The following is a 25,642-nucleotide window of genomic DNA, read 5'->3' on the forward strand; positions in this document are numbered from 1 at the left end:
AGTATTGCCATTTTCAATTTCAAAGCACTAAAATGAGATTCTTTCAGGAGATATCAAAAAATCAAGCTTACAAGGTTTTGGTAATTCAGCATAATACAATAGAGCTAATAAGTTTGCTCAGATTTAGCAAGTAAAGGGAAAAATAATGGATAATTAACTTTAGCCTGGCATCTTAGTTGTAAGGTTTAGTTTTTCTTCTCAAAAGAATTAAATTGACATCAAGAATAATATTATAGAAAATGTTTACTGGTGGCATATTAGTCAATAGGTTATTTGGAGAAAAATTCAATAGACAGCAGTTGTGGGCAGCTATTTCAGCTCAAAGTTTGAACATTTAATTAAGCTGCAAATCCATACTATTATCTTTTTTATTGTTTGTTTTACAATATGGATTGCTATGTTCTGTTGTCACTTTTTTTTTTAAACAATAAATAGCTTTAAATATATGTTACTCCTAGTACTAGGAGATAATGCTGTAGGAAGTACAATCTTAAATATAAACTCAAATATTTTTAATGTATTTTATTGCCTTAAAATTATTGTCAGTTTAAAGTATGACATGAAATTATTTTGTCAGTTCTTTGGCAATTAAAAAAAATAATTCATCATCTTCAAAATTTTGAAGTTTCATCATATAGCTCTATTTTAAACTTTTTTAAAAATAAATTTTATTTATTTATTTATTTTTGGCTGCATTGGGTCTTCACTGCTGCACGCAGGCGCTCTCTAGTTGCGGTGAGCGGGGGCTACTCTTGTGGTACGCGTGCCTCTCATTGCAGTGGCTTCTTTTGTTGTGAAAGAGGTATGCGTGCCTCTCATTGCGGTGGCTTCTTTTGCTGTGGAGCACAGGCTGTAGGTGCCCGGGCTTCAGTAGTTGTGGCACGTGGACTCAGTAGTTGTGGCTCGTGGGGTCTAGAGCACAGGCTCAGTAGTTGTGGCACACAGGACTAGGTGCTCTGCAGCATATGGGATCTTCCTGGACCAGGGATCGAACCTGTGTCCCCTGCATTGGCAGGTGGATTCTTAACCTCTGCGCCACCAGGGAAGTCACTAGCTCTATTTTAAAAGCTCTATATTGAAATTTATTTAGAATGATAATTTATAGATATATTGTATAAAATATTTTACACATAAAAGATATTAATAAAGGTTTTTTAAGCATGGAGTTATGTATTTTTACATATAAATATATAATTAAAATTTGCCTAAATAGGATTGAAATTTAAAGATTATTTCCAGTGTTTTAAGGCACAACAGACAATTTTTGCTTCAAATATATAGTTCTTATTATTGGAAGTGAAAAGTTCATTAGTTTTTGTATACACACACACCCCTACACCTTAAGTATTTTATGTTAATGAATATAACATGAACATTAGCCAATCTCTTGATGTTCGGCCCAGGCCCATTTTTAGTATAGGTCTGTTGGTTGAGTCTCATATAATCGCTTTTGCCTAAATCACACCCATACTATTAATACATTGACTTAGATTTCCTATTTTGGTGTTTTTATGGAAGAAAACTTAATGACACTTGAGAAGCTACCTAACTGCAGAATCCTTGATATTTTATAATCGTCTCCCTTGCTGCACCCCAACTTTTACCATTTTTTCTTCCGCATTCAATTTGACAATAATTTTAGCAACTCACCTTTATTGAGTGTCTCTAAGCATTCAAATTACTTTTCAAAGAAATGACAGACCTGTTTTGTACTATTATTGGATGTTTATATACTTAATAAAAGTATAGTTATAATTACAACTCACATGCCTTAATTAGTGGGAACAGAAAGCCTCCAGTATACTTGAGATCATCCTTTGGTATTGAACAGGAAGGAGGGATCATTAATATGTTGCAGAGATGAAATAAAAAGAGTTGATTCATCTAGAGAGATGGTTAAGAGAAGGTCTCTTATGAGACCTTCTACTATATCTCAACTATGATATTAGGAGATGTTTTCATCAGTTTTATAGAAACTAACCCCATCAAATTTTATATTTTATAAAATTTATAATTTTATGGAATTAGCTCCGTCAACATATTCCCCAACTCATTCTGATTGTTCTCAATGGTACAGGGCTTGGTGGGAAGTTGCCTATATCCTTCCACTTTAGTTAATTCAATATGTTGTCCTGGTGTTGCCTTTACGTGGCCATAGCGATTCTCTGAGGCATGACTGCTATTGGCCTTTAAGGTGGAAATCCTTCTCTCTTTTGAATTTCTTTGTCGGGGGGACTGGGACAATGCTCAGACCAGGGCTAATTTTTTCCCACTATTGAGGCAAGACCCTTCTATGTACTGTACTCAATGTCCCATGAGTCGTGAAGTTTTCCATTCTGGTAGTGGGAACAAACACTATTCCCAGCTCTGTGTAAGTGCTGAGTACCGTTACTTCAGATCCTTTTGGATGGTTCTTTCCCTAGCCTTGGGTAGTTTCTTTCCATGTATGGGTTGATCAGTCTCCAGCTGAATATTCAAGGGGGAGCCTCTCAGAGCTTCTGAGTTCTCTTTCTTTGTAGCTCTCTTCTTTCTCATTCTCTGTCCTGTGTCCTTTAGCTGCCACAATCTCCCCGGACATTCAGCTTTGTCTCTTTAGCTCAGAATGTTTGCCAGTCTGTGTCTTAGTTTCTCCTTCCTATCTGTGGTCTGAAAAGTCTCTCAAGGCAGTAGCTAGGGCTATCAAAGGGCTCATCCTGTTTTGTTTACCATTTCTCAGGGAATACTGTCCTTTGTTGGCTAATGCCCACTACCTTTACAACCATGTTTTCATATATTTTGTCTATTTTTTTGTTGTGTCAGGTGAGGAAGATATCTGGTCTTTGTTCCTCTGTGTTGACTGGAACCAAAGTATAAATTTTAATAAGACTTAATTGAGAGTTTGAAGATAATGCAAGGGAAATAAAACACATGCTTACAAAGGCAACCGTAGGCATCTATATTCTGAGTCCATAGGTTCTGCTGATGTCCTTGTAGCTCCTAAGCCCATGTCCACACAATGGCTAGCTTTCCAGCCTTTCCCTTGCCATGATAAGGTTTTATTTATTATATAAAACATTTTTGCTCCTTGCCGTCAAACTGGCTCAGACATTTTAAAAGAGGGTCTTTGCTTATTTTTAAACATCTGTATAAGTTTAGGACCTAGTTGAAGTCATTCTCCCCTCTTCCCTGCCCTCCCTCCCCCAAAAATCAATCTGCTTCAAAGTTAAATTTAAGCTCCTACCTCTTAGGAGCTTTCATATTCTAAATGGCTGTTTCCCAATTAAAAACAAATAAAACCAACCCCCTAGTGCCCAATCTCAGCCTGGGAACTTCTTTATACCAGAGCATGTTATTATATATTGAATCAATTAATATGTACTAGTGCCTGTTACATGTGTATTGTATATTAAAACACACATAGAAGGGTGGCCAAAGGCATGACTAGAAACCTTAATTGAATCATAAATATAATGTTAATTATAAAAGTTGGAGGAAATTTGATCTTTCAAATTTCAAAGTACTTGCCCATTTTCATTTTGGTTGTTCCCCTTTCTCCTGTGGATGTTTTGCTTATACATTGTTTTCTTTGATTTGCACCTTTATAATCAATATAATCACTTTTAGAAAGTGGAGTTGAACTTTGAATGTAGTAAAGTTTATACCTCAGTACTATATTCAAGCAGGCATTTCATAACGGATTTTTTGAAGATTAAAAAGAGCGTATTTGATAGGAAAGGAACAAAATGGCTCCAGTAGAAAGAAACTTCCTGAATCTAGTTCTTGTGGTATTTTCATGATATTTAGTAAAAAGTATTTGCTTTTATGTATGGAGTGGGATTTCTTAAAGAAAAAATGTAGTTTTTATTTATATGTATTTTGAAAGTAAAATTTCTTATTTATTAAACTTCAAGGTAAAAGTGTTATAAGAAAGATTGGGAATTATATTTCAGAAGAATAGACTCCCCACATGTAGACTTTATAAAGCACAGATGCTAATAGATGTTTATGTTGAAACCAGAATTATGAACTGAAACCAGCTGAAAAGAATTGGAAGTATTGCAGAGGATGGAGGGTGGTTAGTCCAGTAATAGAAAGTTTACTTACCGCATCTTTATTAATGTATTTCAGGAGTGACTTTTTTTTCTCCCAACAATGCTACTTGGCTGGCTCTTCATATTACCTTAACAGAGATAAAGACTGTAATAGTTGTTTAATGTTTAATGACCTTTTTCTGAGTATGGCTCTTCAGCCAGTTGTTCAACATCTTAACATCTTTAGAGTCAAGAACACATAATTCTTTTCAAATATATATTTAATTTTAGTATTTGAAGTTAAAGACAGTATTCTACAAAGCCTATCATAACTTTCCAATTCAGACACATAACAAGAAAAGATAATCTTCTTTTTGTGGGAATTCATTTGCTCTCTTAATTTCAGAGGTCACTTTAAGTTTTCACAGTCTCCTAGCAGCAATCTGACTTACAGAGAAACACATAAAAATCACCATTTACTGGTCTTAAAAATTTACTGTCTCTACTAGAAATTTCCTGAGAAAATAACAGCTAATATTTGTTGAGTGCTTTTCATGTTCAGATACTGTGCTAAATATATATTATAAAATATATTTCATTTAAATGTCTCAGAAACACTATGAGATAAGTAATATTTTTATCCCTTTCCTATGGATGAGGACGCTGAAAGTATTTAAGTGTCCAAGGTCTCAGAACTAGAAGTGGCAGATAAGAATTTGATCTCAGAAGTGTCTGACTTCACAGTCTGAATTCCTAACTTGGTATTGCTTAAGAGAGCTAAATGTGTTGATAACATATTAACAAGTTGAGAATGTCTCAGACCCTTTTTACAGGTTTTGTCCGCAATAAGGAATACTATTCTTTGTTATTTTTAATAACAATAATTTATTTCATTTTCTTTATGCTGAAGATCATGAATAAATGGAAACAAAATATTTGTGGAGTAAAGTAGATAAGACAGGCCCTTTTATATGTTGTTGGTGAGATGGCAGTGTTTGGAGAATTTTTTGGCAATATATTTCAAAACTTAAAGTTCATTTACCCCTTGACTCAGCAATTCTGCTTTTAAGAATTTATGTTACAGCTAAATTTGCCCATGCATGCAAAGATATATGTTATGGATGTTCTTTGTAGTATTGTTTGAAATAGGAAAAAGTTGGAAATAATTTATGTATTCAATAGTGGCCTGGTACATAAAAACACACGGAAGAGAATCAAGAGCCCAGAACTGAACCAAGCATATACAGCCAACTAATATTTGGCAAGAGAGCCAAGAATACTCAAAGGAGAAAAGACAGTCTCTTCAATAAATGGTGCTGGGATAATTGGGTGTTCCCATGTAAAAGAATGAAACTGGACTCCTATCTTACACCACTCACAAAAATTAACTCCAAATGGATTAAAGACTTAAATGTAAAATCTGAAACCATGAAATTCCTAGAAGAAAACATAAGAGTAAATCTTCTTGACATGGGCCTTGGTAATGATTTTTTGGATATGACACCTAAAGCATAAGCAACAAAATAAAAAAAATAAACAAGTGGGACTAGATCAAACTAAAACGCTTCCGTATAGCAAAAGAAATCATCAGAAAATTAAAAAGACAACCTATGGAATGGGAAAAAATATTTGCAAACCATATATCTGATAAGCGCTTAATGCACTGTTGGTAGGATTGTAAATTGGTACAGCCACTATGGAAAACGCTATGGAGGATTCTCAAAAAATTAAAAATAGAACTACTGTGTGATCCAATAATTCCACTTCTGGTAATATATCTAAAGCAAACAAAAACACTAAATCGAAAAGATATCTGTATCTCCGTGTTCATAGAAGTGTTATTTACAGTAGCCAAGACATGGAAACAACCTAAGTGTCCATTGATGGATGAATGGATAAAGAAGCTGTGGTATATATATAATGGAGTATTATTCATCCATAAAAAATGAGAAAATCCTACTATTTGAGACAACATGGATGGACCTTGAAGGCATTATGCTAAATGAAATAAGTCAGACAGAGGAAGACAAATACTATATGATTTCTCTTATGTGTGGAATCTGAAAAACAAAAACTAAAACAAGATCAAATTTATAGAAAAAGAGATCAGACATGCAGATACCAGAGGTGGAGGTTGGGGGGAGGGGGACTTAGATAAATGTGGTTAAAAGGTACAAATTTCCAGTTACAATATAAATAAGTACTAGGGTTGTAATGTACAATATGATGACTATAGTTAATACTGCTGTATGATGTATAGAATTGATAATATAGTAAATCCTAAGAATTCTCATCACAAAGAACATTTTTTTCTTTTTTCCCCTTTTCTTCTCTTTTCTTTTTATTGTATCTGTATGCGATGATGAATGTTAGCTGAACCTACTGTGATAATTATTTCACAATATGTATAAATCAAACCATCATGCTGTATGCCTTAAACTTATACAGTGATGTATGCCAATTATTTCTCAACAAAACTGGAAAAAGAACTTACTAAAAAAAGGGAGGCCTGGTAAAATAAGTTGTAGTATATCAATAAAAAGTAACTTGATTCAAGCATTAAAAAGAATGACAATACCAGCTAATTAAGTCTTTAACTGAGTTCCAACCACTGCTCTCATTTAATCTTCATAAAAATTGTAGGTATTATTATTAGCTCCATTTACAGTGGAGAAAAATGAAACATAAAGAGGCTAAGTGGCTTGTGTCCACACTGTTAAGTTCTTTGCTCTATTGCCTCGTGGTCATCTGTATCCCAATGTGAAAAGAAAATAAATTGATAAGTGAAAAGAACAAATTGTAGAAAGTTTTTCGTATAATACTGTTTGTGAAAAGAATCTATATCTTCTGTATGTTCCTTTTATAATATATAATACCTATCTATGTTTTCTCATGACATAAAATCTTTCAAATATATGAATGTATATGAATATATGTGAATATACTAATAAAACTAATATGAATTTATAAGTGTACATGTATACATATGCCCCCACATAATACATACATTCATAGAAAAATTTCTGGATAGATATACAAGAACTTAATGGATGTTTTTGGGATTAGTATGGAGACAAAAAAAATTGCACTCTATACTCTTTAGTATGGTGAATTATTTAAAAGTAATGAGTCACATATTGCTTTCATAATAAAAGTAAGTTTAAATTGAAAAATTTAAAAAATAGTGGATGCGGTAAATCTTTAACAATTATGTTACTGGAGTGGGGTAAAGAGGGACTTTTTCTTGTCATTTTATACCTTTCTGAACTGTGAACTTTGGAAAATAAATGAGTACCTGTTACTTTTATAATAAAACATTTTAAATGAAAAAAACCTTAAAAATAGTGACCATATTTCTCTAACAAGTACTATGAAATATTATTTCTGTGACTAAGTTTAGGGTATAGTTTGTTCATTATATTGACAGTTTAGAATAAATCTGCCTATGTTAAACTTTTATCAGAGATCTGCTGTCTTACTATCTTAAAGGCTAGCTCTTTTCTAACATCCATTAAATTGGAAAGTAACTCAGTGAAGATTTACCTTATTTTTATAAACAAGATTGTTTCCAATTGAAGTCTTAGTAATGAAACCTTTCACAGCAAATGAGATTCAGCAAATGCAGAAGTTGACAGCAATTTTATTAGATGCTGCTAGTCAATTGAGTACAATTTTCTTGCGGGAAAACGATATCCCGCTTCTCAAACTCCAGAGCGTTTATCAAAAACAAATGTCAGTTTGAAACTGCATTGTTTATTAAGAAACAATGTTCTAGTGTCAAGTGACAGTATTTTAATATTATCCTTAGTCATGGAATGTACTTGGAATTAGGTTGGATGATAAATGCTGCAACAGGCATAAGTGAAATTAAAGTATAACTTATTTGGGATTATGTGTTTCAGGTGAAGCTCTGAAAGTATCAGCTGAGAGATTTGCAGATGATCCCTGTTATCTCCCAAAAAGGGAGGCTGTGGTTCAAGCTGCCCGTGCCTTGTTGGCTGCAGTTACCAGACTCCTTATCCTCGCAGATATGATTGATGTCATGTGTCTCTTGCAGCACGTGTCAGCTGTAAGTAAAAGATGGCTTAGTTTACCTTGGCATTGTTCTCACTTATAATTCCATTTTCTGAACCTGGCATCAATCCGAGCGCATCCCGGCCTCACTCACATTTCTTAATGTCACCCATCAGAAGATGACTGGATTGGGTTGTGAAACTAATGCATACTTGACAAGAATGAAGCCAGAAGTTAGTCTTAAAGCCAGTGGGAGACTGAAAAACAGAAGATGACTTACTGATAAGGAAATGCTAGGAGAAAGTTCCAGGCTTTTGACCATTTAAATTATTATGTCCTATATAAATAAATATATAGTAACAATTATATAGATAATATAGAAAACAAATATGTAAATATAAATAATTTGAGAACGAGAAACTTTAAAGCTTAAGGCATGTGGAAGCTTATCCTAGTTTGTAAATGAAAACCACTTTGCCAGCTCCTCTTGATCTAAGATAAACAGTGCATGTTTGCAGGTAGTCTGTGTTGTCTGTACTAATCCATTATGAAAATGTATAAATGGATTTAATAAGAGTAAAGAATATATTTTAACTAGGAGAGACTACAAAGGCAGCAAGATATCTTGTTTGCTTTATTTTGTTAGACAAAACCATTTAGCAGAAGCTTAGTAGAAGGAGAATTTTATTTCAGCCTTTTTCACTTTCTTATTTAGTTTGACCAAGTCATTAATAGTGTCTAGATGAGAAGGTTGCAAGAACCCTTTGGAGTCGCTGCTCTTTCTCCTACTTTAAATAGGACCCTTGCTCTTCTGTTCATAAATACATCTGCATTTTCATAAGGGCGCTTGGTGACTGTAGTATCACTACTTTATTAGGCAAATGATGGCCTTGTCTGATTGACCTTCTTGTCAAAATCATTTTCTCTAATTGCTAAGCTAAACCTTTTTTTTTTTTAATCTTTCTCTTACTTACTAATGTTTGTTTTAACCCTAGAGTGACCTTTCCTTTATACTTTCAGATTCCTTTTCTTTTGATAGTTTTATTACTGCAAAAAAGGCAATTTGGCACCTTTTTGTTGTTGTAGCTGTTGTTTAAGTAGCTTTTCAGGAAAGGGATTAGTTCTCATCACTAGCAACTATCTACCAATAGATTTGTATGTGAGATATTTGAACAATGTTTTTTGTTACTTGGCTACTGGTTTGTTGGATACCTTAAACAAGTCCCTGAAAATTTCTGAGATTCATTTTTTATGTGTGAATATAGACACTAATAAATGCTATAACCAGAAGTGAGCATGAAAGATTAAATGCCAGGTAATTCCTAGTTCCAATGACCCAGTATTTCCTATGTTTTAACTCCAGATTTGTTGGGATAGGCAGAATGAAAGGCTTTGGTAAGGTGAAAATTACTGCCTTTATAATCAATTAGGAGGTAACTGTATATATATAAGACCACAAGCACCTTCACTATCGTTTTAATTGAGTGCCACTAACTACTAGGCACAGTGCTAGGTAATGCACACACATCATATCATTCAAATGAAGCAGGAGGTAATTGTAGATCAAAGAAAAAGTACTGTTTTTGCAATAAAAATTATACTTAATAGTTATTGAATTTTTATAATGGGCCAAGAAATGTGAGGGTTTATCTCCTTTAATTCAACCTCACAACAGCCGAGTGATTACGATTCCTATTTTATAGATGAAAAAAAAAAACAAACCCTGAGGCACATCGAATTTAAGAAGCTTGCTCAAGGCAATAGGATAAAAACAACTTTTGGAACTTAGTACCCCAGGGGCTAGAACAGCTTTTACTATAAATAGCTTTCAGAAATGTTTAGACAAGTTCATGGGCCTATAACAGATTGTTCAGGGAATTTAGGTATGTCAGGGGGAGGAGGCGTTCTTAATTCTAGCTATTCTTTCCCACATATATTGGTTCCTCATCAGAGCCTGAACTTGGGCTAGATCATTTAAATCACTTATAAGTATCTGTAATACAACAATGATATTTCACCTATGAAAAAGGGAAGACCTTTGTGGTAAATTGTGATAGTTTTTTATTGTTTCATCCTTATAAAAATTTATATTTGAATTGTATTATTCAACTCAATTCTTTCAAGGTTTCACATAGAATGAAGGCAAATTGAAAAAATTTTTTGGAGATTAAGATTAGAATTATTTAGCCCAATATTCTCCTAAAAGTATTCTGCAGAACCTGTCTTATAAATATGCAACATGAAAAAAGTTTTTTTTTATGGTCAATGCTGCACACTGAAATTCCCTTTGAATGTTTTTGATGCACATTAGCATTAAAGTTGGTGAGAAATATTGAAGCAAAGAAACTTGTTTAACTTTGCTTAACCCAGAGTTTCCCAAATTTCTTGACCCAAGAACTCTTCTATAATATATTAATCCTGGAACTTTCTCAGACCATACATTGGAATATAGTGGCTTAGAATATTTTTAATGTTTATGGTTCTATTAAATTTCTACTTAGAATGAAAAAATCGTAGTGGAGAAACTTCAGTGCCCTTCTACTCTAGTATCTTACTGAAGTAGATAGACTCTCCTACAATATGCGATACACACAACTGTCTAACAATATATGCGATCACTTACTGTGATAGCAATCTCAATTCTGTGAGACAGTGAAGCAGATATTGGATAATTCTAATTGCTGAAGACATTTTTCTCAAACTGAGCTTAAAGCTGCATCCCTGCTATTTCCATTCACTGCTTCTAGTTTACTTTCTGGAGAAACACAGAATCAAGGCAATAGGAAAATGCATTTTTCAAATAACTGATGGTTACTCTTAGGACTTACATATGTCTTCTCTTATTTAAGCTATAAATGTCTTGACCTTTGAACATTCCTTATATGACAGTTTCAGACTACTCTGGATACTCTAGAATTTCCATGCCTTCCATGATCTTGTTTCAGTCTTTTTTTTTTTTTTAACATCTTTATTGGAGTATAATTGCTTTACAATGGTGTGTTAGTTTCTGCTTTATAACAAAGTGAATCAGCTATACATATACATGTATCCCCATATCTCATCCCTCTTGCGTCTCCCTCCCGTCCTCCCTATCCCATCTCTCTAGGTGGTCACAAAGCACCGAGCTGATCTCCCTGTGCCATGCGGCTGCTTCCCACTAGCTATCCATTTTACATTTGGTAGTGTATATATGTCCATGCCACTCTCTCACTTTGTCCCAGCTTATCTTACCCCCTCCTCGTGTCCTCAAGTCCATTCTCTACGTCTGCGTCTTTATTCCTGTCCTGCCCCTAGGTTCTTCAGAACCTTTTTTTTTTTTTTAGCGTCCATATATATGTGTTAGCATACAGTATTTGTTTTTCTCTTTCTGACTAGTAGTTCTGAATGGCTGGGATGAAGGATGATTTTGTGGGAGGAACAAGAGTTGAAGCTGCAGAGGTAGGCATAGACCTACTTGTGACAGGCCTATGTGCTAAGTTAAAAAGTTTGAACTTTAGTCTGAAAGCTAAGGGGGAACTATTAAAGATTTTAAGCAGGGAAATGATACAAGCAGATTTGAATTTTAGGACTATTATTCTGGTAGCAGTGGGCAAGGGGGCCAGAGTGGTGGCAGAGATGCCAGTGATGAGGTGATGTAGTCATCTGGTTGTGAAATGATGGTGTGGGGTGGGGAATGAATGATAAAAATGAGGGAGGAACAGTCTGCAATTTGGAAAGTGATTGGAATCTGTTCAGAGGGAAAGGGAAGCATCAAGCAACCTTTGAGGAATCTAGTTGGGCTTTGAGGACATTTGTTTGCTGTTTACATAGAGGAGAAGCAGTTTCTGGATTTTATACATATTGGATTTGAGGTATGTATGAGAGATACTAAATATTGAAAGATATATTTGGAGCAAATAAGATTGGAAAGCCTCAAGAAGAAAGCATTAGGAGAAGCAATAGGTTTGTATGAGATCACCTGGGGGAGGTTTATAGGGTGAACTTAAACCTTTGTTCACAAATCTTTGAGACCTTGTGGTTTGGTGGAATGCTCACTGAACGATGAATCAGGTTTGTGTTCAGTCTTGCCTCAGTAGGGATATTTGGGATAACTTCTCACTTGAGTCCCTGCCCCTGGCGGTTGGTTCATAGTCCAACACTCTAGCTTTTCTGAGGGGGCTCCCCAGAAAACTGGCTTTGTCTTGCCAGTCTTGGAGTTCTGATGGATCCATCAAAGTCTAGCCACCTGGTAGGGGGAAGTGGAGGGGGAGGCTTAGACTGGTAAAACACCACAGCTCCCTGCCCCCTCTGGCTCAGCACAGAGTAAGTAGACAAAAACTGCAGCTGCCTGTTTCTCCATAGGGAGTGAGAGTTTGTAGAAGCCCAGCTGATTGGTGGGAGGTCTTCTCTTGTATAAAGCCAGTCCACAAAGTCTAGGAAAGGTGCCTGCTTTGTTGAATATGTAGACACCAACACAGAGAGCTAAGGAAAATGAAGAATCAGGCAAAGATGTTCCAAACAAAGGAATAAGATGAATCTCCAGAAACTGACCCTAATGAAACAGAGTTATATGATTTACCTGACAGAGAATTCAAAATAACAGTCATAAAGATGCTCACTGAGGCCAAGAGAACAGTGCATGAACAAAGTGAGAATTTCAACAAAGAGATAAAAAATATAATAAGTACCAAACACAAATCATGGAGCTAAAGAACACAACAATTGAACTGAAAAATTCAACAGCAGACTAAATCAAGCAGAAGAAAGGATCAGTGAACTTGAAGATAGGTCACTGGAAATAGTTTAGTCAGAGGAGCAAAAAGAAACAAATGAAGAGTGAAGATAGCTAAAGGATTTATGGAATACCATTAAACATTATGGGAGTATCAGCAGGAGAAAAGAGAGATAGAAAAAGGACCAGGAAGCTTATTCAAAGAAATAATGGCTGGTAGTACCCCAAATCTGGGGAAAGAAATGGCCATCCAGATCTAAGTAGCCCAAAAGATACTGAAAAACATGTACCCAAAGAAATCTATGCTGGACACATTATACAGTAGTAGCCATTATCTGTAGTTTTGCTTTTCTTGGTTTCAGTTACCCATGGTCAACTGTGGTCCAAAAATATTAAATGGAAAATTCCAGAGATAAACAATTCATAAGTTTAAAATTGTATGCTGTTCTGTGTAGTGTGATGAAATCTCATGCCATCCTGCTCTGTCCTGTCTGGGACATGAATCATCTCTTTGTCCAGTGTATCCATGCTTTTTATGCTACCCGCCTGTTAGTATAAGAAAAACAGTATATATGTGGTTTGGTACTATCCATGGTTTCAGGTATCCCCGGGGGGTCTTGGAATGTATCCCTGCAATAAGGGCAGACTACTGTAATCAAATTGTCAAAAGTCAAAGACAAAAAGGGAGTGAAAAACAACAAACAAGAAAAAAGCAACTTGTCACATACAAGGCAACCCCTATAAGGCTATCAGTGGATTTTTCAGCAGAAACTTTGCAGGCCAGAGGCAGTGCTGAAAGAAAAAAACTGCCATCTAAGAATACTATACCCAGCAAAACTGATCTTCAAAAATGGAGCAATAAAGACTTTCCAAGGTTGTCAGGGTGGTACTGGGAGGGGAGGGAGAGTGCATGACAGGCGGCATGAGCCAGGAAGGCCTGGGAAGCTATGGTGTGGTCACTGTGAGCCAAATAGAGCCATGGCAATTGCCATCCAGTCCCAGCTCCCTTGTGCAGTCCTGGCTGGTGGCTCAGCCAGGTGGGCCTGTTGGCACCATAGCCTGTGGAGCTCGAGAACATCATAGTGAACATGATACTACTCAAGGCCAGGGAAGGTGTTTTTTTTTTTTTTTTTTTTTAACTAAAAAAAGAGTTTACCAAACAAAAGCTGATGGAGTTCATCACCACTAGACCTGGCTTACAAGAAAAGCTAAAGGGAGTACTTCAGGTTGAAATGAAAAGATTTGAAATAGCAACACTACAGCATAAGGAAGTATGAAACTCTGGTAATGGTAAATATATAGACAAATACAGAATACTGTATTACTGTAATGGTGGTAGGTAAATCACTTTTCATTCTAGTATAAAAGTTAAGAGAAAAAATATTTAAAATAGCTATGACTAAAAATATGGTAAAATTATACAACATGAATAGATGTAAATTTTGAGAACAATAACATAAAGTGTGTGTGTGTGTGTGTGTGTGTGTGTGTGTGAGAAGTAAAAGTGCAGTTTTTGTATGCAACTGAACTTAAGTTGTTATCTGCTTAAAACAGACTGTTATATTTTATGTAAACCCCAAAGTAACCACAAAAAATACAGTAGAAGTTACACACACACACACACACACACACAAAGAAATCAAAGCATATCAATATAAAAAAACCCAGCAAAACATAAAGGAAGAGAGCAAGAGAGGAAAAGACAGAGAAAAGAACTAAGAGATTAACAAAAGCAACTGATGAAATGGCAATAGTAAATCCTTCTCTATCAATAATTACTTTAAATGTAAGTGGATTAAACTCCTCAATCAAAGGACACAAAGTGGCTGACTGGATTAAAAAAACAAGACCCAGCGCTTCCCTGGTGGCGCAGTGGTTGAGAATCTGCCTGCCAATGCAGGGGACACAGGTTTGAGCCCTGGTCTGGGAAGATCCCACATGCCACGGAGCAACTAGGCCCATGAGCCACAACTATTGAGCCTGCATGCCTGGAGCCTGTGCTCCGCAACAAGAGAGGCCATGACAGTGGAGAGGCCCGTGCACCACAATGAAGAGTGGCCCCCGCTCGCTGCAACTAGAGAAAGCCCTCGCACAGAAACGAAGACCCAACACACCCAAAAATAAATAAATAAATAAATTAAAAAGCTAGGCTTTTAAAAAATAAAAAATAAAAAATAAAAAGCAAGACCCAACTGTATGCTGTGGAAAAGAAACTTACTTTAGATTTAAGGGTCCATACAGGCTGCATGTAAAGGGCTGGAAAAAGATATTCCATGCAAATGGTAACCAAAAGGGAGCAGGAGCTATATTTAGGCAAAAGGAAGTTTAAGTCAAAAACTATCAAAAGAGACAAAGAAGGACATTATATAATGATGAAAGTGTAAATTTACCAGGAAGATATAACAATTATAAATATATATGCATCCAACATTAGAGAACCTAAATGTATTAAGCAAACATTGACAGACTGAAGGGAGAAATAGATAGCAATACAATAGTTAGGAGTCTTCAGTACCTCACTTTGAAAAATGGATAGAACATCTAGACAGAAGATCAGTAGGGAAACAGAAGACCTGAACAATAGTATAAACCAAATGGACCTAACAGACATATATGGAACATTTCACCCAACAGTAGCAGAATGCACATTCTTCTCAAATGCACACGGCTCTTTCTCCAGGATAGATAACATGTTAGGTCACAAAACAAGTCTTAACAAATCTAAGAAGATTAAAATAATATCAAGGATCTTTTCTACCACAATGGAATGAAACTAGAAATTGACAGCAGAAGGAAAACTGGAAAATTTACAAATATGTGGAAATTATATGACACATTTTTGAACCATTAGGTCAAAGTTGGAATCAGAAAGGAAATTAGGAAATTCCTTGAAACAAATGAAAATGAAAGTATACCAAAATTTATGGAATGCAGCAAAAGTAGTGCTAAGAAGGAAGTTCACAGAGATAAATCCCTACATTAACACATTATTGACCAGAGACCTATTAATACGTCTTTTGTTACCTGAACGTTATTGACCGGAGATGTATCAATATGTTTTTAGAGAGTGATACAATTAACATCACCATGCAAAGTTGTTAGAGCTTAAAATTGATCAGGGGTTCATTATACGACTTATGATTGTCATTATCATTCACATTTTGCTCTGTTAGGTTTTTGTTCCAACCTTGTGTATATTATAAATGCAAGTTTATTACTGTAAAATTTAAAAAAATGACTCATCATGAAATTTTGAGTGAAGAAGAATTTTTTGGTGAATTTTATGCAGATACTTTCTCTGATTGTCCAGGTGACATATATACTAGTGTCTCAGAAGATTATAGTTCTTCAGAATATAGTTCTGATTCAGATGATGTGAATATTAGACCAACAGAAAGACAAAAAACCTTAGTGACTGATTCTGATACAGAAATTGAAAATGAAACTCACAGTGCTAGAGAATGCTCCTTTGCTTCTACAGAAGAGTGGCTTGAAGACAACATTTCACGAAAATTTGAAGTCTTTACAGGTGTGTCAGGTGTAACTGTTAATGTAATAACCTGCAAAGTGTTAGTGAAATTACAGAAATAATTTTTGGTAATGAATTTTTCAAGTTGGTTGCTTCTCAAACAAACTTGTATTACTAACAGAATGAAAAATCATATAAAAAGTATGATAAGGCTTTAAAATGGACTGATGTAACCGATAGTGACATGAAGAAGTTTCTTGGATTAATAATTTTGATGGGACAAATAAGAAAGTCACACTGGAAAGACTATTGGTCGACTGATCCCTTACTTGAAACACCTATCTTTCCAAAGATTATGACAAGAAGAAGGTTTGAACAAATAATGACATTTCTTCACTTTAATGATAACTCAGAAACTCCACTTCCTGCAGACAGAATTTCAAAAGTTAAACCTCTTTTGGATTATTTTCTACCAAAATTTCAATCGATCTATATACCCAAACGAGAGCTATTACTTGATGAGGCAATGATAAAGTGGAGAGGACAACTCAGATTCAAAACCTATAACCCTGGAAAACTTACAAAATATGGAATTTTGGTCAGGATGGTTAGCGAAAGTGAAACTGGATATATATGCAACCTTGAGATTTACATGGGTGAAGGAAAGAAACTGCAAGAAACAATATTATCGGTCCTACAACCTTATCTTGGTTCATGGTACCATATTCACCAAGACAGTTATTACAACAGTGTGTCCACATCTGAAATATTGTTGAAAAATAAAACCAGAGTTTGTGGGACTATAAGAGGGAATTGTGGTCTACCAAACCAATTAAAGGAGAAATCTAAAAATCTACAGAGGGGAGAAATGGCATTCTTATGGAAGGGAGAAATGATTCTTCTTCTCTGGAAAGGCAAGAGGCTAGTCTGCATGGTGACAACTATTCATGATGCCTCCATAGCATCTACAGGAAAAGAAGATAGGAGGACTGGCCATCAGATAACTAAAGCCCACTTGTATATTAGAGTATAATAAATATATGAAAGGAGTTGATTGATCTGATCAATATCTGGCACACTTCAATATCCTCCAGAAAACTCGAAAATGGTTTATTCAATGCTTTAAAATTTATTGTAGCCTAAATGCACAGAATAAAATGACTTACAAGCAATTTTTGTTAGCAATACCTAGAGAATGGGTAACTGACCATTCTGGTGAATGTAGTGGCAGTCCTGCACCTGGTCCTTCTTGTGGTGTTTCTAAAAGAGCCCTGCGCAAAGATCCACCTTGTCTACTATCAGGTAAAATAAAATAACATATTCTAGAGGAAATAATAACCACAGGGCTAAAAAGACAAATGCAGCCAGAAAGTGTAGAGTCTGCTTTTCCAGGGGAAAGCACAGTGAAACACGGTATGTTTGTAATAGATGTTCTAGTCCCCTGCACAGAGGTGCCTGCTATACAGCCTATCACACTCTAATGAAATATTAGAATGCTTTAGTAAGACATGTACAAAGCTTCAAATAAATACATTAAGTGCAAAAAAAGTTGTTGATATTTACTCAAACGTGGGTGTTTCAGTATTCACTTACATAACAAATCGCTGGCCACAGGCATTAGTTTCTGCAAGAATCCCCCAGTCAATAATGTGTTAAAAAAGAGAAAGATCTCAAGCAAAGAACTTAACTTTATACCTCAAAGAGCTAAAAAAGAAGAACTAAGCTCAAAGTTAGAAGAAAGAAGAAGAAAGGAAATCACAAACATTAGAGCAGAAATAAATGAAATAGAAAATAGGAAAATGAGAAGAAAACCCAACAAAACTAAGAGTTGGTTTTTTAAAAAGATAAACAAAATAGACAAACCTTAGCTAGACTAAGAACAGAAGAGAGAAGACTCAAGTAAAATCAGAAATGAAAGATGGGACATTACAACTGAGGCCACAGGAATAAAGAATGATCATAAAAACTACTATGAATAATTATACACCAGTGAACCTAGAAGAAATGTATAAATTCCTAGAAACATACAACTTACCACCAAGACTAAATCATGAAGGAATAGGAAGTCTGAACAGACCTATAACAAGAAGGGAGACTGAATAAATAATCAAAACCTCCTAACAAAGAAAAGCCTAGGACCAGATGGCTTCACTAGTGAATTCTAATGAACATTTAAAGAAAAATTAATGTCAGTGCTTCTCAAACTCTTCCAAGCTACTGAAGCAGAGGGAACACTCTCAAACTCATTTTATGAGGCCAGATAAGAATACTACAAGAAAAAAAAAAAAAGAATACTACAAGAAAAGAAATTACAGGCTAATATCCCTAATGAATATAGATGCAAAAACATTAAAAAAAATACTAACACACTGAATTCAATAGCATATTAAAGGATGATACACTATGACCGAGTGGGTTTTATGTGGTATACAAGAATGGTTTAACATATGAAAATCAATCAATGTGATACAGCACATGAACAGAATAAAGGGTAAAAATCACATGATCATTTCAATAGATGCAGAAAAAAATTTTGAAAAAAATTCAACATCATTTTATGATGAAAATTCTCAACAAACTAGGAATAGAAGGAAAGCACCTCAACATAATAAAGTCCATATATGACAGGCTCACAGCTTACATCGTACATAATGATGAAGAGCTGAACACTTTTCCTCTAAGATCAGGAAAAAGACAAGGATGCCCACTCTCACCACTTCTATTCAACATTGTATTGGAAGTCCTAGTCATAGCAACTAGGCAATAAAAAGAAATAAAAGACATCCAGATCGGAAAGGAGGAAGAAAAACTGTCACTATTTTCAGATAAGATGATATTATATTCAAAAAAACCCCTTAAGACTCCACCAAAAAAACTGGTAGAACTAATAAACAAATTCAGTAAAGTTGTAGGATATATAATCAGGATATAGAAATCAGTTTCATTTCTATACACTTATGATGAACTATCTGAAGAGGATATTAGGAAAACAATGCCATTTACAGTAGCACCAAAAAGAATAAAATACCTGGGAATAAATGTAACTAAGGAGGTGAAAGACACTTGTAATACTGAAAACTATAAAACATTGATGAAAGAAATTAAAGAAGACACAAATGGAAAGACATCCCATGTTCATGGATTGATAGACTTAATATTGTTAAAATGTCCATACCTAAAGTGATCTACAGATTCAAAGCAATTCCTATTAAAATCCCAATGGCATTTTTACAACAGAAACTGAAAAACAACTCTACAATTCATATGGAACCACATAAAAACCACAAATAGCCAACTCAATTCTGAGAAAGAAGAACAAAGCTGGAGGCATCACACTACTCTATTTCAAAAATGTTACAAAGCTGCAGTAAACCAAACTGTATGGTACTGGCATAAAGAGAGACATGTAGATCAGTGGAACAGAATGGAGAGCCCAGAAGTAAATCCATGTGTATACAGTCACTGATCTTCAACAAGGGTGCCAAGAACACACAATTGGGGAATTAGTGGGCATAAAGTTTCAGTTAAGCTATGTGAATAAACTAGAGATCTCATATAGAACATTGTACCTATAGACAACAACAATGTATTTTATACTTAAAATTTTAAGGAGCACGTATCTCATGTTAAGTATTCTGCCATAATAAAATAGAATTAAATAAATAAATAAAAATAAGTTTTGTAGTAATATTGAAGAAAAAAATCTAAATAAGTGTATCTATTTCTCTCAAAAATCCCTTGCTCAGAGATGCTCAATAAATAATTATTGAATTACTCTTTTGTTCAGTCCTCATTCACTACTGAATGGGCATGAGTTTAATGACAGTGGTCTCTTACAATTTTATGGAACTTTAAAATTTATAAAGCAGTAATCTGTAAAGCTAGATTATTTGCTTTTCTAGGGCAAAAGCTATTTCTCTTCTGTTTTCCTCCATTTCTTGCATGGCTGGCATGTTGCCAGGCCCATGTTAAAGATTTGTAGAATGAATGTGTTTCATTTTTCCTCAGCTGATGTCACAACAATCTTATAAAGCAGGCAGGCAAGGACAATTTCTCCCATTTTACAGGTAACACAATCAAGAATTGGAGTAGTAGTGACTTGTCCAAAGGTATGAAATTATTAAACGGCATAACAAGGACTTGAACCCAGACTTCAAGGCCAGTGTACTTTCAACTCCACAGGACTACTTCTAGTTTAGATTTCAAGCCCAATTTTGTTCTATGTTCTTAATTTAACTTTGGTTATCATTCCTTACAGTAAAAAATCATTTGAGATATATGTGTCCTTTAATTTTCAGCTTTAGCTGTAAACTTCCTTTTCATGAGTGATATTATCATCCGGTAAGTTCATTTGGAAAATATGTATGAAAGTCAATGGATTGAGTTCAGAAAATGAAATAATTTTCTTTCTCAATATTACTTCATTTTGGTTGCTCTGTATTTGCCATATTTAAGTAGGGTGGATTAGCCATTTCTTATGCTTAAAACAATTTCTTTTTACTCTAAGCATTAATATTTATAGAGCATTAGTATTTTTTCTTTGCTCATTCCTCCCGTCTGCTTTAGTTTCCAGAATCTTTTGGCACTATTTCACACTGACATTTTAGGGACACTAAGATCACACTTGGTGATTCAGTGCTTTCAATCAGGTACTTATAGGATACTCTTTTGTATATATAATGCTGTGAGTATGGAATTTTTTTTATGTTATAGGTAACATCTAGTACCTTGTACAAATGCACAAAATATTAAATAAGGAAAAATGACAACTGTTGAGCTGGCTATTCTTTTGGAGCAATGATACTCAATATTTTTTCATTATGGGAATTAGTAGGCTGCTGGAGCTGTGGAATTATTTGATTGTATTGATCTGACTACAAGAGGAAGCCAGGGCATTGGCAGTGAGTGCCAGGGAAACTTTACTTGCCAGAGCCCTGGCTGCATTTTTTCCTGCTGCTTCAGCTGGTTTCTTCTTGTCCTCTTTCTCAAATTACTCCATGAATCTACATAATTTTCGTGAACTCATTGAATGTGTAGTTTGTATAGAACATTGGCTTAGATTTATTTCAAAACATGTTGTCAGGAAAAGGAGGAAAATGTATTTGGGAAGAGGGAATGCTGAGTCAAACTAGATATTTTCTTTTCTGCCTTACTCATGCTTCTCTTTTCTGCAAAGCAGATTTTCAGTTATTTTAATGGGAGATGAGCAGTCATGGTCTCTGTTGTATTATTTTGTGGATTACTATTATTACTATTTTTGGGACTTCCCTGGTGGCGCAGTGGTTAAGAAACCTCCTGCCAATGCAGAGGACACGAGTTCAAGCCCTGGTCTGGGAAGATCCCACATGTCACGAAGCAACTAAGCCCGTGTGCTACAACTACTGAGCCTGCACTCTAGAGCCTGCGAGCCACAACTACTGAGCCCGCATGCCACAACTACTGAAGCCCGCGTGCCTAGAGCCCATGCTCTGCAACAAGAGAAGCCACCTCAATGAGAAGCCCGTGCACCGTAACGAAGGGTAGCCCCTGCTCACCGCAACTAGAGAAAGCCCGAGTGCAGCAACAAAGACCCAACGCAGCCAAAAATAAATAAACAAACAAACAAATAAATTAAAAAAAAGAAAACACTCTGGGTGTGTTTACATTGCTTACTTTTATGGTATACAATACTTACTGTTTGGGCTTAGAGATACTGTTTGCATCTTCTTATTCTCGTCTGTTGTGTGTGAAATTTGGTAAGGTAGTCAAATAGGACAGAATTTGGATTTCTTTCTCAGTACAGAGACCGTTTTAATATTCAGTTTTGACATTTTTAGAACATACCTAGGTTTGTTTTGGATTCAAATTTATTCATTGGGCTTTTTTTTAAAGTTTGAATTTGGTTTGCAATGAGTTAAAACTATTAACACAGGATAAACTCAATGCTCAACAAATTATTTTGGGGTTTTGGTTCATTTAAAATTCCCACTCAAAACTTTGAACAGGTAAAATCCAGAAATATTAAAATCTCTTAGATTGTTTGTGCTTCCTTTCCCAACTTCAACTGAGAGGTCATTTATTTTTGAGAAACAGTCAATATAATGAGACTACAGTGCACTAAACTAATGTAGAAAATCTCAAGAGGTCTGTTTCAATTATCAAGCACAGTGGCCTATTGGAATAAAAAATTTTCAAATCAAGGCAACATTAAATCTCTTTAAGTAAAATATAAATCTCCCCTTAACCTTTGTCTTATTTTTGTCTTCTGTACTTCAGCTGCACCTGCAAGGTAAAATTATTGCTTTTACTCTTTAGCATCTTTAAGTGTATATGTGAGCAGATGGGAATGGGATGTGTTTGATAGGGATCTAGCTTAAAGTTATATTATAGATTTTGTATGACCTCTCCTTGATAATTATTTGTTGTTTTAAGTGAAAAAATGTACTTAAATGAATGAATCATCATAGTTTGAGTACTTGGAACTATTTAGTATCAATAAATGGAGGATGTAAGTCCTGATAATGAAAGTTCAAGCTTAAATCTCCACATTATGCAAACTCTGATGTTTAATGAAAACATCTTGTGGGGATGTATCATTATTGGATTTTCTCCTTTTTTTCTTTGGCCATGGACATATTACCTGCAAGTATTGGTTTTCATGTTTCTTATTTTGAAGCCTTGAAAATATGTTTACCCTAAAATTCCTATTTGGAGTTGTATAAAATTCACAGAGATAAATGTGAAGAAGAAATAGTTAAGAAATAGAGCTAATATTTCTTAGGGAAGAGAAGATGCAGGGGATGAAGAATGCTTTAGAATTAAACAGGTTGATTGGTAAAATAGCTTATGTTAATTTATATATAAAATTACTTAAATTGTTTAGAATCTCAGATCTGGTATTAGTTTGATTTGAACATAGTGAGAAGGGACCAAGAAGTGGGCAAGGCACAGAAATGATCATACAACATGATAAATAGTTTATATAAAGGTCATTAAAATTATGTTAAAAGAAAGTTGTTTACTGTGTTACGAAAGGGGGAAAATGAACAGACTTTGGCTGTTTAAACTGATGGGTAGAATCAGTTCCCATTTAATGCTCTGAAAACTCCTTTGAGGCCCAACTCAAATTCCCTCATGTCTTCTATATGACCTGAGTCTCTCTGTCAGTATCAATGTTTTTTTAAAATATTTCACCATGTTACTTTTATTTTTGGCCATGCCTTGTGGCATTAAGGATCTTAGTTCCCCCACCAGGGATCAAACCCATGTCCTCTGCATTGGAAGTGTGGCATCTTAACCACTGGACGGCCAGGGAAGTCCCACCACATGTTACTTTTATCTCTTTTTTTGCACTCCTTTTACTACTTTGCCTTGTGTTAAAGTTAATGGTAGAGTAGAAAAAGCATAAACATTATAGTAAAAACCCAGTTCCATTTTGAAATGTATAGACATATCGAATCACTATGTTGTATACCAGGAACTAACATAGGTCAGTTATACTTCAAAAACAAACAACTAAACAACCAAAAAAAAAACTCGTAGAAAGAGTGATCAGGTTTGTGATTACCAGAGGCGGGGTGTGGTGGGAGAGGGAATTGGACAAAGGTAGTCAAAAGGTACAAACTTCCAGTTAAAAGGTAAATAAGTACTAGAAATCTGATGTACAACATGATAAATACGTTTAACAATGTTGTATGTTATATATGAAAGTTAAGAGTAAATTCGAAGTGTTCTCATCACAAGGAAATAATATTTTTTTATATTTCTTTAAAAAGAAATATAAAATACTTTCTTACAAAAGTATCTATATGAGATAATGGATGTTCACTAAACTTATTGTGATAATCATTTTGTGATATATGTAGATCAAATCACTATGCTGCACACCTTAGGTTATACAGTGCTATATGTCAATTATATCAATAAAACTGGAAAAAAAGGAACATTTGGCCTAATATAAGGTTTTGTGGTTCTCAGGAGAACCTGGGCAAAGCCAGATTAGGAGAAGAGGCCGCGTGAAAGAAAAATTAAGGAATGTATCGTTTTTATGAATTAAAATTATGTATTATTGAAAAAAAATGGTTCAAGCTTTCTGAGTCTCAGTTTACTTGTAGAATGGGAAGACAAATAGGAACTCCTGTGGTTCTTGTGAGAATTAAATTGGAAAGGATAAAGTACCTGGCACTAAGCAGGCACTCAGTAAATGTCAGTATCTTTCCCATTTCTGAGTTTCATGTCTAATTTCCCTGGTAGTCTATAAGTTACTTTAGGGCAGGAAATATGTTTTATATTCATAGAGCCTTGTGCATAGTAGGCTCTAAAAGATTGTTTGTTGAATTTAATTTATTGTCCTGCTGTGAAAGTTTAGCACTATTATTTCCTATTTCTTTTTCCTCTGTCACCTTGGATTGAGATAAGCATGTTGCTTTCATGAAATTGAGGATTTAATTCAGTAGAATGCCATTATAATATGACTTATTCCATGGAGTTTGAAATAGTAAGGATCAAATCATTTCCCTGGAAACTTAATTATATTCTATAAAATCTTATTAGCCTGTCTCGTAGCATCATAGTCACAGTGGAATTCTGGTGTGTTTAAGACGGTGAAGTCTCTATCTGTAGAATTCTATCTAATGGCACACATTGAGAATATGGGAAATAAATGACATAAAGAAAGAGAAGATGCAAACATCTTGCAAATGATATTACTTGACATTTTCAATCACTAATCCTCTAAAGTATGTTCTAATTTACTAAAATAAACCAAGAATTCAATTTCTTGTGGGCTCCTTTTGCTTAATTATTAGTAGCAGAACAATATTCTGTGATACACTGCAATTTGTCTTCTTTGTGTTTATCTAGTATCTGACTTAAAAATGAATGGAGCATTCTGATTCAGCAGAACTGATTTCATTAACTCATGTCTGTTATAGAGCAGAAATGAATAAATGTTTGCTGAACATGCTACATATGCTTCGATCATCAAAACATTTGTTTTCCTTTTCTTCTGAAAATATAAGATCTGAGAGATCTTCCTGGCTGAAGTTTGCTGGGTGCCTATTCTGCATAAATGTTTCTACAGAGGCAAGTGGCTACCTTTACATAAATTTGTTTCCATGATTGGGATGTGAGAGCTCTTTTTAATACTTTCTCATTATGATTTGAAATTATACATTCATTGCAATTTTTTTCTTTAGGAGTAGTAGCAGTGTATCCTAAGACATGAAGAGTTAAGGAAAAATTTTTTTTTAATGCAGTATGTTCTTTTGTTAGAATGAGGACTAAACAGGCTTCTCATTCATGCAATAATGTTGCTTGTACTTAGCACATAGTTTCTAATTCTGTATAATTGTGCCTAACTATTTAATTGAAAGGCAATTAGCTAGCCTCTGTTACCTCTGTATTATGAATGGGAGAAACTGAGGCTCAGTATTGACTATTTGTCTGTGTTACTGGTTA

The 25,642-nt window shown here is 34.8% G+C and overlaps 1 protein-coding gene and 1 pseudogene across 5 annotated transcripts in view; one reads left to right on the plus strand and one right to left on the minus strand.

The window, feature by feature from the left end:
* LOC309642895 (large ribosomal subunit protein eL21 pseudogene) overlaps positions 1-25,642 on the minus strand; it is a 528,492-nt pseudogene that overhangs the window by 406,671 nt on the left and 96,179 nt on the right. The gene's annotated exons all lie outside the window — the stretch shown is intronic.
* Positions 1-25,642, plus strand: part of CTNNA3 (catenin alpha 3) — a 1,725,675-nt gene that overhangs the window by 173,140 nt on the left and 1,526,893 nt on the right. For all 4 annotated transcript variants that reach the window (XM_082424660.1, XM_082424659.1, XM_082424661.1 and 1 more), the window contains one exon: positions 7,913-8,079. In XM_082424660.1, the coding sequence (XP_082280786.1) occupies positions 7,913-8,079 (167 nt within the window). The remainder of the gene's footprint in view (positions 1-7,912; positions 8,080-25,642) is intronic.

The sequence above is a fragment of the Balaenoptera physalus genome, assembly GCF_965194825.1.
Source record: "Balaenoptera physalus genome assembly, chromosome: 14".
NCBI classification, from domain to species: domain Eukaryota; kingdom Metazoa; phylum Chordata; class Mammalia; order Artiodactyla; family Balaenopteridae; genus Balaenoptera; species Balaenoptera physalus.